This window comes from Macaca fascicularis, chromosome 14 (genome assembly GCF_037993035.2).
Source record: "Macaca fascicularis isolate 582-1 chromosome 14, T2T-MFA8v1.1".
In the NCBI taxonomy this organism is placed as follows: domain Eukaryota; kingdom Metazoa; phylum Chordata; class Mammalia; order Primates; family Cercopithecidae; genus Macaca; species Macaca fascicularis.
The window spans coordinates 4842541-4862807 of NC_088388.1; the positions used below are offsets into that span (position 1 = coordinate 4842541).

Below are 20267 nucleotides of genomic sequence, written 5' to 3' on the forward strand. Positions count from 1 at the left end.
GTACTTTCTGAAACCCCTCTTCACAGGGCCCCCCGAGCTGAGATACACCTTGACCCCCACACAGTCCAGGGGACCACCCCCCCATCTGCACTGCTTCAGATCCTCCAGGCCAGGACTCCTCCACATCCCTTCCCAGCCTCTGCGGGGCTCCTCCTCTCATCACCGTCCCGCTGTGGCTGCCAGACTCCCTGTGCTTTTCTCCGGGTGTTCTCCGCCGCTCTGTCTTCTTTCCGTCTCCCCTGCCTCCTCTCTTTGGCCAATCTCTGTCATTCACATTTTCCATGTCTTTCCTGTCCTTTCCTTCTCCGTTTTTCTCTATCTGCATCTCTTTCTCTCTAGGGCTCTCTGTCTGCGTCCACTTCTCTGGCTCTCGCGTCCCTCCTCCTGCCTCTCCAGGACCCTCTCTGGACCGCCACAGGGACGGGATCCTCCGAGGCCTGCCCTAACCCCACCACTCCGGGTGCCCGGTTGGGGTGCGCAACAGAAGATAGCATCTCCAGTCCCTGCCCGCCCGCGCCTTGCAAGGCTGAGGACGGCACCGCTGCTCCTGCAGGAAGCGCCGAGCGCAGACACAAACCCGGGGCTCCCCACGCGTGCCCTCGCCCCGGAGCCTTCGCGCCGCCGCCCTCCGCAGTGCCCTTCATTATGCGCCGCCTTTAATGGGCGTTTGTCAGCTCGACTTCCCCGCAAGTTGTTTTCACGGACATCAGTCATTGGCGGCGGCCCCATTGTGCAGGGGGATTGATGGGGAGCGGGAGGGGGTGACAGGGCCTGGGGCGGCCGCCTCAAGGCCTCGGTCTATAATTTTCGGAGACATAATTGGTCTGGGGGAGGGGGCGGGGGAGGGGCGGGGAAGGGACCTTTCAGAGCCGGGAGGGCGTTCGGGGGCGTGGGGCGCGCTGCGGAGCGGAGCCGTGGCTCGACGGCCCTGCGCTGGGGGCGAGTGTATGCAGGCGGCGCCCGGCCCGAACCCCGAGCTCCGCGGGGCTCCCCACCCGCCGGCCTCCCGCCCCTCCCGCGCCTCCGCCTGGGGACCACGTCGGCCTTTTGTTGCCGAACCGTCCTTTCTTTCAGCGCTTTGCGCAGCAACGGAAATTTCATTGCTCCTGGGTGGAAATTAAAGGGACTCGCGATCGCTCTCTCCCTCTCCCTCTCCCACTCTCCCTCTCTTTCTCTCTCTCGCCCACCCTTTCCCCTTCTTCCCCCACCTTTCCCGCGAAGCCGAAGTCAGCATCGCCAAGCGCGGGAGCCCGCTCCGAGCACCTCGCCGCGGCCCGGCTGCCGCCCCTTCCATGGGCGCCGCGCTCGCCTGCAGCCGCCGCCGCCGCGGGGTGGGCGCGATGCCACGATGGGCCTAATCTGGCTGCTGCTGCTCAGCCTGCTGGAGCCGGGCTGGCCCGCAGCGGGTCCTGGGGCTCGGTTGCGGCGCGATGCGGGCGGCCGCGGCGGCGTCTACGAGCACCTTGGTGGGGCGCCCCGGCGCCGCAAGCTCTACTGCGCCACGAAGTACCACCTCCAGCTGCACCCGAGCGGCCGCGTCAACGGCAGCCTGGAGAACAGCGCCTACAGTGAGTGCCCGACGCTGCGGGACCCCGCGGGGGAAGCGGAGCCGGGGAGGGTCGGGCCCGGGAGAAGGCACGGTGCGCTCAGGGTGTCCGGGAAAAGACCGGTTGCTTCCCGCTGCCAGAAGGCGACCGCCAGGGTGTCCTCCTCGCCCTACACGTCCGGGAGAAGAGCTCGCGCTGGGGTCCGAGCAGAACTCGGGGGGATGGGCGTTCACGTCCGAAGAGGGCGACGGCGGCTGTCAGTCCGTCCCGGATTCAGCCCGCTGGTCTGAGGGGACGCGAGCTAGGCGACCCCTGGGCTCCCGGCTCTGCTGCTTTGGGCAGCTCTGACAAGTTTAAGCCCTTTGAATGTGTCGGAGAAAAGGAGCCGGACAAGGCATTTATCATCCTCTTTATTATTTTGACGACTTCTCCTCCTCCTGCCGACCCCTGGACGCCCCGCCGTCCCCTCCGCCCTCCCCGCTCGCGGCTGCCCAGGTGGCCGCCCCAGCCGCTGCCTCTGAGCGGAGGACTCTTGCCCTGCGGAGCTCGGTTCCCCAGCCGCGGCCGCCTCCGACAGTTATTCCCCGCGCTGGAATCTGCACCTCCCCCGCCTCCTCCCTGGCTGCACAGCGACGGGAGGGTGGGGGCTCTCGCCGTCGGGACGCGCGGATCAGGAGCGCGGAGCGGTGTCCTCCCCTACCTGGGGGTGCAGACACACACCCTCCCCCGCAGCACGCAGGACCCGCGGCCCGGGCTGCGCTCACCGCGGGAGTCCGCCGGGCAACACGGTTAGGCTCCTCTGGTCACAGGGACCTGAGGCCCGCGCCGAGCCCTTTAAGGAGCAGGATAGCGGAGCTCAAGGCCCGGGAGGACCGCGTGGGGAGGGTAGGAGGGCAGTCAAGACCACAGTGGTCCTCGCGTGCGCCGCGCGGCGCTCGGCTCCGGCCCCGGGCTCAGGAAGCGGTGCGGGGGATTGAAGGTGGCGGCGGCAGTAAACCGCGGCTTCCTCCAGGAAAGCCGTAGCCCTGTGAGGGCGCCCTGGGGACACGCGCCTCCGGAGCCGCACGGTGGGCACCAGCTGTTGCCAGGGGGTCCGAGTGTGCCGAACTCGTCTCACAAAGACACCCCGGTTCTCTCCAAAGCCAGGCTCCCCCTCGAGTCGCACAGCATCCAAACTTCTTGGTGCTCGTCCTGCGTCGAGACTCTGGCTTCGTTGGTCCCCCCGGGCGGTCACCGCCGAGGCCGCCCAGCCTGCGCACTGGGAAGGCGGGAGGCTCGCAGCCTGCACCGTAGCAGCCCTGGGCTGGAGCAAAAGCCCGGTGGCGACCGCGGCCGTGCTCGGACCGCGTGCCAGGAGCGCGGTCCTGAGAGGCATCCCCTGGAGAGGGTGCAGGCAGTCGCCCCAATCCCTTCGCAGCCTCTGTTGGGAGACAGTGACCCCGGCCTTTGATGCAGTCCCCCGCCCCCAGCCTCCGCTACTGCACTCGTGTATCCAGAAGCAAAGGCGGGAGGGGAGATTTAAACTTTCTTATCCCTGGCGAGTGGGTGAGACCCACCCAGCTTCCCTCTGCGGGCTCCAGGGTCTAAACCGGCTTCCTGCCCTGCCAGGTACAATGATCTCCCGCCAGGTCTACGGCCAGAAGGATTTGGGTGGCAGGCACCCTGTGTGTTGTTGTCAGTGGGTTTTATTACCAGCCTGGCTCATCAGGGCCCAGCTTTCCCGCTGTCTGGCGCAGGTATTGGGGACCGTGCAGTCCCAGAGCTCAGACTCTCATGACTGCCGCGAGGGCTTGATTTCTCGCTCAGGCACATGTGCAGGGGCCTGACAGTCACCCAGCCATAGTGGTTCCCACTTGCTTGTCTGTCGGATGATGAAGGCACCTGGCAAGATGTTGTGAGGTTGGAATGGAAACCATCCTGCGGGCAGCGTCAGCGGGTGGGAATGTTAATTGCATCGTTTCCCTCCCAGGTTTGAATAAGGACAAACCTTCCCTGAGGTCTCCTTCTCTGCCTCCTGTCTGGTGACTTCTCCCTCCCTGAACGTCCACTCACTGTGACCTGTGGGTTGTGTGCTACCCTCCCCAGCCCTGAGCCCGGGGTGTGGCTTTGGGCAAGGCCAGCTGGGCATCAGCCGCCCGCTCCGTGGCTCTGTGGGGGGCGGTGGGAGTGAGGCACCTCTCATTTCTTCCAGGTATTCTGGAGATAACGGCAGTGGAGGTGGGCATTGTGGCCATTAGGGGTCTCTTCTCCGGGCGGTACCTGGCCATGAACAAGAGGGGACGACTCTATGCTTCGGTGAGTCCAGGCTGTCCCGTGGGTGGGCGCTGTGGGAGTAGTGGTCTGGCCTGCACATCACACCAGAAGATGGGGGATGTGGGCAGTAGAACACTTTGCTCAGGTACATGGGACCCGAGCTGGGAACAGACCGTGGCGCAGGGCTCCGTGCCCAGTGATCTTTGGCTGTGTCTGTTAGAGGCTGCTCCGTGAGTGACCTGGAGCCTCGCCCTGGCAGACCTGGAATCTAGAGAATGCCAGATTAGCAAAGGTTCCTCCCATCCTCGTCATCACTACCATCCTCCCTTGAGAGTAGCTGAGAGCAGGGAAGTGATTGTCCCCCAAATTTCCACCAAAATAAATGGACCCAAGGCAACCTGGGAGTGTTCCTTGGGGCAGCCAGAGCTCTCCTGGGAGCATGGGGAGGAGGGCGCTGGGCCAGCTCTGCAGGTTCCCTCCAAGGGTGGAAAGGTGAGAGCTGAAGCCTAGGAGGGGAAGGGAGATGGCGCCCATGTCCCGGGCACACAGGAGCCTTGGAGCCCAGGCTTGGGACACAGTCTATTTACTGCCTGGGCCTCCGTGTAACCAAAAAGGGTCTCCTTACTCTGCGGGTATGGCAGTGCCCCTCCTCATAAGGGGTAGGGGTGGGGAATACACAGAGTAAAATACATGTAACGGGGAAATTTGCTACCTCTGACTAGTCATTACATGCAATTTGGCTGATACTTCCTTGGGCAATGAGAGGTTTTCCATCCACAAGTAGTCTAGCCAACGCGGCCCGAGGACGATCTCCCTGCAGTGAGCTCTCTGCTCAGTCCTGCGCACAGAGGACACACCGCGCAGCTCCCTCTCACATAAGCCGATGATTTCATCACAGATTTTTAGCCGTTTTGATAAAGGAAGGTCCAGAAAGCTGGAATGCACCCCTTCATTTTCTCTGGTCCAGAGGCCACTCCCTCCTTCCTCCCACCCATTCACCCATCCACTCATCCATCCACCCATCCACCCATTCATCCACCCATCCACTCATCCACCCATCCATCCACCCATTCACCCATCCACCCATCCATCCACCCATCCACCCATTCACCCATCCACTCACCCATCCATCCATCCACCCATTCACCCATCCACTCATCCACCCATCCATCCATCCATCCACCCATCCACTCACCCATCCATCCATCCACCCATCCACCCATCCACCCATTCATTCACTCATCCACTCATCCACCCATCCATCCACCCATTCACCCATCCACTCACCCATCCATCCATCCATCCATCCACCCATCCACCCATTCATCCACCCATCCACTCATCCACCCATCCATCCACCCATTCACCCATCCACTCATCCATCCACCCATCCACCCATTCATCCACCCATCCACTCATCCACCCATCCATCCACCCATTCACCCATTCACCCATCCACTCACCCATCCACTCATCCACCCATCCATCCACCCATTCACCCATCCACCCATCCATCCACCCATCCACCCATTCACCCATCCACTCACCCATCCATCCATCCACCTATTCACCCATCCACTCATCCACCCATCCATCCATCCATCCACCCATCCACTCACCCATCCATCCATCCACCCATCCACCCATTCATTCACCCATCCACTCATCCACCCATCCATCCACCCATTCACCCATCCACTCACCCATCCATCCATCCATCCACCCATCCACTCACCCATCCATCCATCCACCCATCCACCCATTCATTCACCCATCCACTCATCCACCCATCCATCCACCCATTCACCCATCCACTCATCCATCCACCCATCCACCCATTCATCCACCCATCCACTCATCCACCCATCCATCCACCCATTCACCCATTCACCCATCCACTCACCCATCCACTCATCCACCCATCCATCCACCCATTCACCCATCCACTCACCCATCCATCCATCCACCCATTCACCCATCCACTCATCCACCCATCCATCCACCCATTCACCCATCCACTCACCCACCCATCCATCCACCCATTCACCCATCCACTCACCCACCCATCCATCCACCCATTCACCCATCCACTCATCCACCCATCCATCCACCCATTCACCCATCCACTCATCCATCCACCCATCCACCCATTCATCCACCCATCCACTCATCCACCCATCCATCCACCCATTCACCCATTCACCCATCCACTCACCCATCCACTCATCCACCCATCTATCCACCCATTCACCCATCCACTCACCCATCCATCCATCCACCCATTCACCCATCCATTCATCCACCCATCCATCCACCCATTCACCCATCCACTCATCCACCCATTCATCCACCCATCCATCCACCCATTCACCCATCCACTCATCCACCCATCCATCCACCCATTCACCCATCCACTCACCCATCCATCCACCCATTCACCCATCCACTCACCCATCCATCCATCCACCCATTCACCCATCCACTCATCCATCCATCCATCCATCCATCCACCCATCCACTCACCCATCCATCCATCCACCCATCCACCCATTCATCCACCCATCCACTCATCCACCCATCCATCCACCCATTCACCCATCCACTCATCCACCCATCCATCCACCCATTCACCCATCCACTCACCCATCCATCCATCCACCCATTCACCCATCCACTCATCCATCCATCCATCCATCCACCCATCCACTCACCCATCCATCCATCCACCCATCCACCCATTCATCTACCCATCCACTCATCCACCCATCCATCCACCCATTCACCCATCCACTCACCCATCCATCCATCCATCCACCCATCCACTCACCCATCCATCCATCCACCCATCCACCCATTCGTCCACCCATCCACTCATCCACCCATCCATCCACCCATTCACCCATCCACTCACCCATCCATCCATCCATCCACCCATCCACTCACCCATCCATCCATCCACCCATCCACCCATTCATCCACCCATCCACTCATCCACCCATCCATCCACCCATTCACCCATCCACTCACCCATCCATCCATCCACCCATCCGTCTGACATTCAGTCCATTCTTCAGTGTCCTGGAAGCTGTGTCTGGGAGCAGGGGCCCTCATGGTGCCAGCTTCTGCCATAGGGGACCCAGGATTTGGGGAGACAGAATAAAGCATGACATGAGGGGGTCCCAGTGGTTCAGAGCCCACCTGGGGCTTTCATGCCTGAGAGCTCGCAGTCTGGCTTTGAGAAGGGTGGACAGAGGCTCCTAGCCCCACAAGGGATGCTGAGGCTGGGGGTAGTCAAGCAGTCTGGTTGGAGGGTGTGGAACTTTCCAGAGTGCCCAGTGGAGAAGTTCCCACTGCCCTGAAGACAACCTGAGAGGCATAGTAGCCTGAATGCCAATCCCATTGCCTGCCACCTGCCACCTGGTACCACAGTCCTGCATGTGGCCAGCTTGCTTAGGAGTGCTGTCCCGCCATGGGGCTCCCTGGACTTTGCTGGCAGCATGCTTGCCCTTGGGCCAGCTCATTCCTCTGGGCCAGTGAGCACTGCACCCCGACACTCCTGGGTCTGGTCCTGACCTCCCTTCTGAGGTATAGACCACCCTCCCACAGCATCCTGCTGGCTCAGACTCTCCAACCGAACTCAGCAGCTCCCCGACTCCCCATCTTAAACATTGCCCCACCGGCCACTCACTCTCACCCAGAGTGGGCTGGGAGTCACGGTAGACCCCTCCTGCTGTTCAGCCCATCCCTAGACCTCAGACCATGCCCCTGCATCTCTTCAGCCCACGCACCTCACCTCCCTCTGCCTCATCCCCGAGACCACACCTTATAAGGCAGGCTCCTCACTTCCCACCTGGATCACCGCTCCAGCCTCTCCCACCTCCAGTCCATCTGTCTGTCAAGCCATCCTTTCATCTTCCTTCCTTCCTTTCTTCCTTCCTTCCTTCCTTCTTTCCCTCCCTCTCTCCCTCCCTCCCTCCATCCCTCCTTCCCTCCTTTCCTCCTTCCTTCCTTCTTTCCTTCCTTCCTTCTCCTTCCTTCATTCTCTTCACCCATCTGTCCATACACCTCTCCTTCCTTCCTTCTTTCCTTTCTTTCATCCTTCTTTCCATCCATGCTTCCATCTGTTCATCTGTCCATCTACCCATTCACCTGTCCATCCATCCATTGTCCCTCCTTCCTTCCATCCTTTCACCCATCCACCCATCCATCCATCCATCCATCCATCCATCCATCCATCCACCCATCCATCCAGCCACCTATCCATCCATCCATCCATCCATCTATCCATCCATCCATCCATCCAGCTATCCATCCATCCACCCAGCCAGCCATCCATCCACCCATCCACCCATCCATCCATCCACCCACTCATCTGACATTCAGTTCTTCATTCACCAGTCAGTGTCCTGGGAACTTACTGTGTGTTGCACTCTGCTAGGTACATGTTAAGGGGGCTTCCTAAAAAAGCAAATCAGCCCATTTCATGGCTTCTGAGGACTCCCATCACACCCAGGCATCCCACAGGCACCTTACCTCCACCCACAGAGCAGCAGCCCAGGTGCCACCTGCTCCCAGTGTGGCTGTCATCCAAAGGGTGAGCCTCCTCCAGCCTCCGGAAGCTCCCTCAACTCCCAAGCCATCTATGCTGCTCACGCCACACCCTCACTGCCTGGAATGCCCTCCTCCAGAAAATGCCCACTAAAAAGTGCCCACTCCGCCCTTCCAGCTCACTTCAGAAGCTACCTCCTCAACAAAGTGGCTTTGGAGTCTGCTTCCTCCCCACCCCTCATGGGGTGGGAGCGGTCCTGGGGGAGGGGCCTGTGGGACCAGGTCTGGTGGGATGGCAGTGTCAGGACACACATTGGAAAGCGTTGACACGGCAAGTCCCAACTGCAGCAGCTCTGGAGTCTACGGCCCCGATCCCTGAGCCGACACCTTCTGCCTTGGTCATCTCGGCTGCCCCAGGTGCCCTACCTCGTGTCAGCGAGTGATCTACACTGCCCCCAATCTCCCACCTCAGGAGGGCCTGAGCCCCCGCCACCTGAGGCTCACAGGCACGTGTCCGTCAGTGGCCCACCCCCCAAGTGGCCCTGCAAAGAGAAAGCCTACCGCCTGGCCTCTCTGGCCCTGAGAGGACGCACCTGCTGCAGGATCGAGGGACGTGGGGAAGCTTGGGTCCTGCCCTGAGCTTCTCACAGTCTGGGCTTGGAGCCAGACACTAACATGGCGTACCCAGTGCGTGGGGTGGGGAAGTCAGCCTTGAGCCCACCCGCTCATTCCCAGATAGCCCCTGAGCCCCAGGCTATGTGGGGTCAGGCACAGATCAGATACTGTTCTATCCCCCTGTGATGTAGGGCCTGGCACCACCCCGGGCCTCAGTTTCCACATCTATAAACATGGAGACTGGTCTTGGACAGTAACATCCATACTGTGACCCAGGGGGCCCTGGGACTCCAAGAGGGCTGGAGAGCAGGGGGGCTTTGGGTCATGGGAAGAGGCAGCCCCTACCACCAGGTCAAGCCTTCCACCCTTCCCTGCTCTGGGCTTTCATGTCGCTAGAAAAGAGGTTGGGGTGCTTGAAGCATCTTGTTCCCTGAGGTCCTGCCGGGTCAGATACTGCTGGGTCCAGCCTGGGAGCCCCGGAGGCCATTGCCACTCTCCCTCTCTCCCATGGGACACCACACCCTAGATGGGGACAGACCATGAGGGCCTCCGACTCCTCCCTGTGGCCAGTCCCCAGGAGGAAGGCGAGATCCTGCTGTCTACTTTTCACCTGCTGCTTCCACCTCTTACCACCCTTTCTGGTTTGGAGGGAGCAGCTCCTCTCAGTCACCCCCTTAGGGAGGTGGCCCTAGACGTTGCCACCCGCCTGTAGCTGGGACTGAAGCCCAGTGGGTCTGCATAAGGCATACCCACCCCTTCCCTATCCCACAGACTAAGAAGGCCCCATGAGGCACCCCCTCAGGGAACCTCCCATGGCCAGGCCTTGGGGATGTTGGTGTAAGCTCCTTCAGTTCAGAGCTTCACTGTGCCTTTGAGAGGGCAGGGTCCCTTCTGCCCTTCCCCCACTGCACCCGGGGCCTGACAAGGATCCCATTAATCTCTGATGACAAAGCAGTGTCCTCTCTGTCCTGCTTGTGGTGGGACACCCCAGCTTCTGCTCTTATCCTAAGAACAGCAGTATCTGTGGCATTGATTGAGCACGTGCCTCATGCCAGGCCCCGGCCCCTGCTCTGTATTGTAACCTTTTCAACCTGCAAGGCCGGACCCTCCAGCTTCAGAGAGTGCTGCTCAGGGGTCAGTGACCCCAGCTGGGACCCCTGAGTGCAGCGTTTAACGGAGAGTCTGGGCTCATGAAACCTGGCTGTGTCCCCTTCCCTTCCTGCTTTTCATATTCTTTCTTCTTTTTTCTTTTCTGCAATTTCTTTTCTTTTTTTTTTTTTCTTTTGAGTCAGAGTTTTGCTCTTGTCACCCAGACTGGAGTGCAGCAGCACAATCTCTGCTCACTGCAGCCTCTGCCTCCTGGGTTCAAGAGACGCTCCCGCCTCAGCCTCCTGAGTAGCAGGATTACAGGCGCGTGCCACCACGCCTGGCTAATTTTTTATATTTTTAGTAGAGACAGTTTTGCCATGTTGGGCAGGCTGGTCTCGAACTCCTGACCTCAGGTGATTCACCCGCCTCAGCCTCCCAATGTGCTGGGATTACAGGCATGAGGCACCTCACCCGGCCTCTGTAGTTTCTTTAAAAGCGATCTGGGTGCTGTCATCTTCCTTTGTCCAAATGCCCAGTCCTTGCTGATGTCCACGCTGCCAGCAGACCCCCAGGGCACCTAGGTTGGCTGGCCCGGTCTCTGCTCCACAGATAGCCCTACACATCCCTGTGCTGGGTCAGCGCCCTCAGACGGGGGACAGAGGCTGGAGCTGGGAGTTGTTTAGCACAGCTTTGAGAGAAGGTGACCTTTGGGCAGAAGGCCAAGTTCACCAGGCACACAGGGGAGGAAGGGCATGCCGGGCAGAGGGCAAGGCCTAGGCAAAGGTGTGGCTGGCTGAGAGTGCGCTGGGGTTTGGCACTGGACCGATTAGCCTCAAAGGAGGGGAGGGAGGCATCGGGCAGCCCTGGGCCCTGACGCTGGCGCAGTCTCCCCGGGCCACTGACCGTGACATCTCATCCCCGCAGGAGCACTACAGCGCCGAGTGCGAGTTTGTGGAGCGGATCCACGAGCTGGGCTATAACACATACGCCTCCCGGCTGTACCGGACGGTGTCTAGTACGCCTGGGGCCCGGCGGCAGCCCAGCGCGGAGAGACTGTGGTACGTGTCTGTGAACGGCAAGGGCCGGCCCCGCAGGGGCTTCAAGACCCGCCGCACGCAGAAGTCCTCCCTGTTCCTGCCCCGCGTGCTGGACCACAGGGACCACGAGATGGTGCGGCAGCTGCAGGGTGGGCTGCCTAGACCCCCTGGTAAGGGGGTCCAGCCCCGACGGCGGCGGCAGAAGCAGAGCCTGGGTGGCCTGGAGCCCTCGCACGTTCAGGCCCCAAGACTGGGCTCCCAGCTGGAGGCCAGTGCGCACTAGCTGGGCCTGGTGGCCACCGCCAGAGCTCCTGGCAACGTCTTGGTGTGGCAGCCTCTCGACTCTGACTGTCCTCCTTGAGCACTTGCCCCTGCGTCCTGCCTCTGAGTTCTCAGCTATTTCCAGAGCCAGCTCAGATCAGGGTCCAATGGGAACTGAAGAGGGCCCAAGTCGGAGCTCAGAGGGGGGTGCCGGCAATGCAGGGCATTTGTGGGTCTGTGTGGCAAGAAGCTCGCAGGGAAGGGCCTGAGTGCCAGCCCTGGCAGACTGAGGAGCCTCCCAGGAGCAGCAGGGCAGCGTGGGGCTTTGTGTCATCAAAACATTAAAGTATTTTATTCTACTCTGTCGTTTGGTAGATGGTAATGCAGGCTGAGGAGCACTTGCCGCCTTTACTGGAACGTGCTTGCTTTGAGCACAGCAGAATCCGCGCTGGCACCAGCCTGCGTCAGCTGAGGCTTTAAGAGGAAGACGGTATTCCCAGAGATCAGGCTAAAGGTGCACTTCAGTCCCCTGGTTTTAGAAAGTTATGATTTTTTTGGATGGATGGAAACATGCTAAGGCATGTTTGTGCATGTGTGTGCATCGTGTGTGTGCATCGTGTGTGTGCATCGTGTGTGCATCGTGTGTGTGCATCATGTGTGTGCATCGTGTGTGTGCATGGAGAGAAGGATCGTGTATTTATGAAAGCGTGAGTGCACATGTGGGTATGTGTGTTCTTGTGTTAGTGCATGCCTGTGTGTGGACATGTATGTGTGTGTATGTTTCTGGGTGTGTCTGAATGTGTGATGTGTGTGTGTCTGTGCGTGTATGTGTATGTGCGTGTGGAGAGAGAGAGAGAGAGGTTTACTCTTCTAAAACTCTAAAAAGCTCCTTCCTCTGGAAGCTGTGCGCTTCTCCAGGGACTCTTTAGAGCAACTGTATCAGGTCAGGCAGCACAGAAACTTCCTTTATCCTTACAACCTGCTCTTGGGACCTGTGCACCCCATCTTTACCTGAGAAGGTGAGGCTCAGAGAACCAATTACGTGGTGGCCAGGCCCTGCCTTGGACTAGGTGCCTCCTCACACCTGTTCCCCAACAATGGCATGGGTGGGATCACCTGGGCCAGCCCAGGCGAGAGCCAGCATGGGCAGTGTACAAACCTCTCCTGGCACTTTGCAGGATGGGCAGGGCCCAGGTGAGGAGCCTGTCCTGAGCCTGGGGCTGTGAGGACCATCACTCTCTGTTCCCATGACCTTCCAGAGGTCAGAGAGCCCAGACTCAGAGAGCCCAGGGTCAGAGAACTTAGGGTCAGAGAGGCCAGAGTCAGAGAGCTGAGACTCAGAGAGCCCAGGGCCAGAGAGTTTATGGTCACAGAGCCCAGAGTCAGAGAGCCCAGACTCAGAGCCCCCTGACTGGTCAGTGCAGACTCACCAAACCCACAGGGAGGCCGGGCTCCTCACTGGCACGTGTGCAACACAAGTGAAAATCTTGGTGCCTCCTTCAGCTCCCAGCGCAAGTCAGATTTCCTGGAATGGCTCCCTGCAGGGACACACATTCATGGCAGTCAGCAGGAGCAGGGCGTAGGCTGAGCTCTGCTGTGGGTTTTGTTGTTTCTCCAGAGTGGGATGGGGCAGGGGCTGCCATTACTTCCACCTTGCAGATGATGACCCTGAGGCCTGGCAAGGGGAACTTGCCCAGGGGCCGTGTCGACGCGGGGAAGCAGCGGCACCCAGTGCTACAGGATCAACAGATGGCTCCTGATGAAGGCGTAGGAGACACTGGGGGCTCTTGTTTAACATGTAAAACAGCTTGGACAAGAGAATGTGGATTTTTCACAGCAGACAGCTATGCCGAGGTCACCTTCCCACACCAGAGTCCAAGGGACTTTATTTTGTGTGTGTGTTTGGGGGGTCATGGGGTGAATTACATCCTCTCCCCAGAGTTTATCTGCTGAAGTCCCAACCCCTAGTACCTCAGCATGTGACCTTATTCGGAAATGGGGTCATTACAGATGCAACTGGTGAAGATGAGGTCACATAGGAGTAGAATGACCCCTGAAACCATTGTGACCAGGGTCCTCCTTAAGGGACACGTGGACACAGCCGTGCATACAGGAGGATGCCATGAGAGCGTAAAGGTGGGGACAAGTGTGACACTGCTACAAGCCCAGGAGTGCCAAAGTTTGCCAGCAAACACCAGCAGCTAAGGGACAGGAAAGGAACAGACTCTGCCCTGTAGCCCTGAGAAGGAGCCAACACTACTGACACCCCGGTCTCGGACATCCAGCCCAGAGTCCTGCAGATGATAAATGTCTGTTTGAGCCACTTACCCTGTGTGGGGCTGTGTTACCACAGCTTGAGCATCAGGTACAACGGGCAAGGGGCCTGCTGGCCTCCAAAAGGAGAGCGACCCCGCTTCTGCTGGATGAGGGGAAGGTGAGAGAAGGCGGGCAACAGGCTGAGAGCATGGGCTTCCTGGGAGGCGTCAGAGGGTGCCCGCTGCTTCTGGTGCCACGGTGGGAACTCCTGCTTCCTTACACACAGGAGGGGCTAGGGGCAGGTAGAATTCTCCTGAAAAGAAAAAGGGTACGGGGGTGAGGGGGTCCTGGGACCCAGCACCCATCGCTGTTAGATGGTTCACCTGCTTCACGTGTGTTCGGGGCGGGCAATGCCTGGAGACCCCACACCCGTGGCTCTGTGGGAAGATGCCCTCTAGGTCAAGAAAGGCCGCCCCAGGGGCTCCAGGGACAGTGGCCTCCCTGCTTGCATTTTCGTGACCCAGAGGGAACCAGAAGGGAGAGAAAGGGGCTGAGCTGGTGGGGCAGGTCTTTGCCTGTTGAGTCTCTGGGACGCTGGGTCCAGAACCTGTCAGGAGTAAGAATGGAAAAATTATGCAGCCTATGAAAAATGGCACAGTGGCTCCTCAAAGCACTAAACAGAGAGCTACCACGTGATCCAGAAGTTCCACTTCCGGGCATATCCCCAAAGAAATGAAAGCAGGAACATGGATAGATGTTTGCACACTCATATTCATAACTGTGCCATTTGCAGTAGCTCAGAGGTGGAAACAAGCCAAGTGTATTAGTCAGGGTTCTCTAGAGGGATGGGACTAATAGGATATATATATAAAGGGGGAGTTGGTTAAGTATTAACTTACACAATCACAAGGTCCCACAATAGGCCGTCTGCAAGCTTGAGGAGAAAGGAGAGCCAGTCTGAGTCCCAAAACTGAAAATCTTGGAGTCAGATGTTTGAAGGCAGGAAGCATCCAGCATGGGAGAAAGATGTAGGCTGGGATGCTAGGCCCATCTCGCCATTTCACCTTTTTCTGCCTGCTTTATATTCGCTGGCAACTGGTTAGGTTGTGCACACTAGATTAAGGGTGGATCTGCCTTCCCCAGCCCACTGACTCAAATGTTAATCTCTTTTGGCAGCACCCTCACAAACCCAGGATCAATACTTTGTATCCTTCAATCCAATCATGTTGACACTATTAACCATCACACCAAGTATCCATCAGTAGAGGGATGGATGAATAGAATGTGCTCCATTGATGCAATGGAATGCCATTCTTCCTTAAAAAAGAAGGACATGGCTGGGCACGGTGGCTCACGCCTGGAATCCCAGCACTTTGGGGGCCGAGACAGGCAGATCACTTGAGGCTAGGAGTTCAAGACCAGCCTGGCCAACATGGTGAAACCTCGTTTCAACTAAAAATATTAAAATTAGACTGGGTGCAGTGGCTCACGCCTGTAATTCCAGCACTTTGGGAAGCCGAGGCGGGTGGATCACCTGAGGTTACCTGAGGCAGGCAGATCACTGAGGCGGGCAGATCACCTGGCCAACATGGCAAAACCCCATCTCTACTAAAAATACAAAAATTAGCTGGGCGTGGTGGCAAGTACCTGTAATCCCAGCTACTCAAGAAGGCTGAGGCAGGAGAATCGTTTGAACCCAGGAGGCAGAGGCTGCAGTAAGCTGAGATCGCACCACTGCACTCCAACCTGAGCGACAGAGTGAGACTCCATCTCAAAACAAAACAAAACAAAACAAAACCCACAGGCCAGGTGCGGTGGCTCACGCCTGTAATCCCAGCACTTTTGGAGGCTGAGGCAGGTGAATCCCCTGAGATCAGGACTTTGAGACCAGCCTGGTCAACACAGTGAAACCCCGTCTCTACTAAAAATACAAAAACTTAGCCGGGTGTGGTGGTGGGAGTCTGTAATCCCAGCTACTCGAGAGGTTGAGGCAGGAGAATCGCTTGAACCAGGGGGACAGAGATTGCAGTGAGCCGAGATCATGCCATTGGACTCCATCTTGGGCAACAAGAGTGAAACTCCATCTCAAACAAAAACAAAAACAAACAAACGAACAAAAAACCCACAAATATTAGCCAGGCGTGGTGGTGTGTATCTGTAGTCCCAGCTACTCAGGAGGCTGAGGCACAAGAATTGCTTGAACCTGGGAGGCAGAGGTTGCAGTGAGCTGAGATCGCGCCATTGCATTCCAGCCTGGGCGACAGAATGACACTGTCTCAAAAAAAAAAAAAAAAAAAAAAAAACACATTCTGACACATGCTACAACATGAGTGAACCTTGAGGACATTGTGCTGCATGAAAAAATACGATACAATTTTACTTAGATGTGATCCCTGAAGTAGTCAAACCCAGAGAGACACAAAGTAGAATGATGGGTGTTGGAAGCTGGGAGAGGGGAATGGGGAGTTAGTGTTTGACGGAGAGACAGTCTCAGTTTGGGAAGATGGAAAAGTACTGAAAGTAGATGATGGTGATGGTTACAGGTTGTGGAAGCCCTCAATGCAGTCAATTGTACTCTTACAATGGTGACACTCTTGCAGCACCTTGACTGCAGTGGTTCTGTTGTTCACCTTCGTGCCCTCCCCCTGGAAAGTGCTAGTTGAGAGCATTGGCAGCATTCAATAACCATTGCTGAATGAAGGGAAAAAAGGAAAAAAGGTCTTCTTGGAGTGGCCAGTAGGTTCCCTGCCTGCCCAGTCGACCTGCACAGTGCTCTCCAGGGTAGGCACAGGCAGGGGGAGTGCTTGGCCGGGGTCTGGTCCACTCCCCGCTTGCCCCACAGGGGAAGACGGCCTTGCCTGGGTGAAGCCAAGAGAATAAGGACCCCCGCTGCCTGGCTCCCTGCGTCCCAGCCCTGGAGCCCACTCGACCTTCTCTGCATTGGATGGAGTCGGTGACTTCAATGGGGAGGGTAGGACGGCCGTGGGTGCCCGAGTTTCAGCTGCTCGGAGCGGGTCTTTGAACCCCTTGGTGGGTTCAGAGGCCTCCTGCCTCCCAGGGGTTGAAGAACTCAGAAGGGTGAACCAGCAGGCCTATAATTAGTGCCCACACATTGGAGGGCCACCGTGCCTCAGCATTCCAGGGCTGTGACAGATATAGCCCCTGGAGTTGACCTCTGTCCCCACTTGGGCTGCAATGGCTGGAGTACCAGGGGCAGCCCACACTTGTGCCTGAGTGTGTGGCCGGCTGTGAGTCCACACTGAGGAAGGGGACCACAGGAGAAGGGGCTTCTGAGTGGGTAAAAAGCCAGCACACGTGCCGTTTTCAGACCTGCTGAATGAAAAGTGGCCTTAGTCACTTCTGTTGCTTGATCATGACAGCATTTGCAGCCACGTGGCCCAGAACTGGCCGCTGCCCCTCCCCAGCCTCAGTGTTCCCATCCGTCAAGTGGGGCTCCCACAGTGGTCATTGAGAGCTGCTGAGGTCATGCAGATGGGGAATGGTCTGTGAATAATAGCTGCATACACAGCCATGAGAGGATGCAGGAGAAAGCCTGGCCCTGCTCTCCAGCCAGCGGCGGGGGAGGCATAGTGCAGAGAGTCAGAACACATCTCCACTACGTGCCCTTTCGGCAGCACTCTCGCTGGAGGGACCACTGACCTGGGCCCAGAAGGAGGGGGATGAATGGAAAAGTTTAGAGGACACAGGGAGTGTTGATGGTGGGCTGGGAGATCTTGGGAGCTCTCATGCCTTGGGCAGGCTGGTTTCAAGACAGAAATTTTAAAAATTCATTTATTATCACTGATAAGCAAATACATTTATCTGTCTTTTGTATAGTTCAGGAGAAAGGCACTGTAATTCATCATCCCTCCATCCACTTATCTACTATCCATCCATAATCCATATATCCATCCCTCCATCCATCCATCCATCTTTCATCTTTCCATTTATCCATCCACCATTCATTTATACATCCATCCATTCACCCATTCATCTACTCATCTACTATCCATTCATTTATCCATCCATCTTCCATCTTCCCATCCATCCATCTTTGATCCATCCTTCTATCCTTCCATTATTCATTCATCCATCCGTCCATCTGTCCACCCATTTATCTACTCATCTACTATGCATTCATCTATCCATCTTCCATCTTTTCATCCATCCATCCATCCATCCTTCTGTCCTTCCATCCATCCATCCTTCATTCATTCATCCATTCATTCATCCATCATTCATTCATCCATTCATTCATCCATCCATCCGTCTCTCCACCCATTCATCTACTCATCTACTATCCATCCATCCATCCATCCTTCTATCTTTCCATCCTTTATTCATCCATCCATCCATCCATCCTTCATTCATCCATCCATCCATCATTCATTCATCCATTCATTCATCCATCTGTCTGTCCACCTATTCATCTACTTATCTACTATCCATTCGTCTACCAAGCCATCTTTCATCTTTTCATCCTTCCACCCACCCATCCTTCTATCTTTCCATCCATCCTTCATTCATTCATCCATCCATCATCCATCAATCCATCCATCTGTCCACCCATTCACCTATTCATCTACTTTCCATTCATCTGTCAATCCATATTCCATCTTTTCATCCATCCTTCTGTCCTTCCCTCCATCATTCATTCACCCATCCGTCAGTCCACCCATTCATCTACTTATCTACTGTCAGTCTATCCATCCATCCATCCATCCATCCATCCATCCATCCATCCATCCTCCCATCCTTCCATCCATCCATGCATCTTTCCATCCATTCATTCTCCCTATCCATCCACTCCTCTACCATCCATCCAGCAAGCATATGGGCATCAATCAGTGAGTCTGGAGCCTGGGTAGAGAATGCAGCAGACACCCATGCAGCTAGCTAAATGCCAGATCCTCTGCTGGGCAGGAAGGACAGAAGTGGTGCTACCTCTCCTTGTGCATCAGAACCTTGCAGTTTCACAGGGGACAGAGTGGCCCTGTAATATGGAGAGGCTCAGATTGCAGGGCTGAAGGAAGGGCAGAGAAGACAAGACAAAGAAAGAACTGGCTGCCTCGTGAGGATTGTTTAGGATCTCAGGCCTTGGAGTCAGGTCAACCTAGGCCCCAAGCTCAAAGCTCCCTTCAAAGGCTGTGAGGCCAGATAAAGTGCTCTGGCATCTCTGTCAATCCCAAACTCTCCCCTGCCCCAGGACCTTTGCACATGCTGTCTGTTGAGAATAGTCTTCCCTCCACTCTTCACTAGTTGAGTTCCTTCACAATCTTCCCTTCTAAAGGTGTCACCTCTTCAGAGAGATCTACCATGATCACCCTACTCCAAGCTGGGATCCCTTCTCATTTTGTTCTTGCAGTGCCTTGTTATTTTCCTTCAAAGAATCCAACATAATCTGTAATTATCTAGTTAATTGTCCACTCACTGCTGTCCCCGTCAGCCCCCCACATGCAGGTGAGGCACCTGGACTATTTATTTCCACCAAGTCAAGTCTGCCTTTGGTTGAGGACTACTCCCAGGGACAGGAATTCCCTGAACTTCTGGCCTGCTCCCCTCAGACAAGAAACCCAGGGGCTTGTGACCGAAAGCCTGGGGCCTCTTTGTGCAGAAGGGTGAGGACTGAAGGGTTATGGGTAGAACAACACCAGTGTCTGCTACATTCTGTCATGATTCACCTTTTGCAGATGAGAAAACTGAGGCTCAGAGATGTGAAGCAATTTTCTCAAGGTCACACAGCCAGTGAGGGACATGTCAGGGCTTATTCCAAGATCTCTTAGGCTCCAATGCTTATATTACATGGAGCCCAAGGAGGGGAGCAAGAACAGGCAGTTGCCAAGAAGTGAGAAGTGGAAAAATAGTGTGGCCATTCTGGAACTGCAGGACAGAGAGTTACACATGACCCAGCGATTCCACGCCTAGGTATATGCCCCAGAGAAGTGCAAACACACATCCACACAAAAACCTGCATACTAATGTTTCTAGCAGCATTATTCATCATAGCCAACACAGGGCAACAACCCAAATGCCCACCGAGTGATTAATGGATAAATACAATGTATCCACTATCTACCGTAGATAGCATATGCAATGCTATATGTATACAATGCTATAGCCGTAGGATGAAATGGTGTTCACCAACAAAAGGAATGAAGTGCTGATACGTCTTACACCACCTCAAGACATGAACCTTGAGGGCTGGGTGCTAAGTGATGGAAGCCAGACCAAATGGACACATGATTCCATTCCTATGAAATGTCCAGAATAGGCAAATCCATAGAGATGGGAAGTCGATTAGTGGCTTCCAGGGGCTGATGGGGAAAGTGGAGAGACTGCTTGTTGGTATGGGGTTTCTTTTGGGATGATGAAAGTGTTCTGGAATAGATGGCGATGGTCACCATCATACTGTGAATACAAATAATGAATTGCACTCCTTAAACCGGTGGATTGTATGGTATGTGAATGGTATCACATATGAATGATACCTCAATGAATCTGCTGGCACAGCTGCGTGATCTGCAAGTCTTTCTAGGAGAATGGGACTGGGCAGGACCTCCCCACTCTTGGGGACAATTTGGGGCATAGGAGGTGGGGGCTGGGTGGTACCAGGTGGTCTGGGAGGGCACCCCTGCATGCAGTACTGAGGCCTACCAGCAGA

General features: G+C 56.2%; 1 protein-coding gene across 1 annotated transcript; it reads left to right on the top strand.

Moving 5' to 3' along the window:
- Positions 1-708: 708 nt before the first annotated feature.
- FGF3 (fibroblast growth factor 3) lies at positions 709-11707 on the top strand. Its single transcript, XM_005576979.4, has 3 exons — positions 709-1568; positions 3739-3842; positions 10977-11707. Exons 1-3 carry the CDS (start codon positions 1349-1351, stop codon positions 11370-11372), a joined length of 720 nt encoding a protein of 239 aa, XP_005577036.1. The 5' UTR covers positions 709-1348; the 3' UTR covers positions 11373-11707.
- The last annotated feature ends 8560 nt before the right edge of the window (positions 11708-20267 follow it).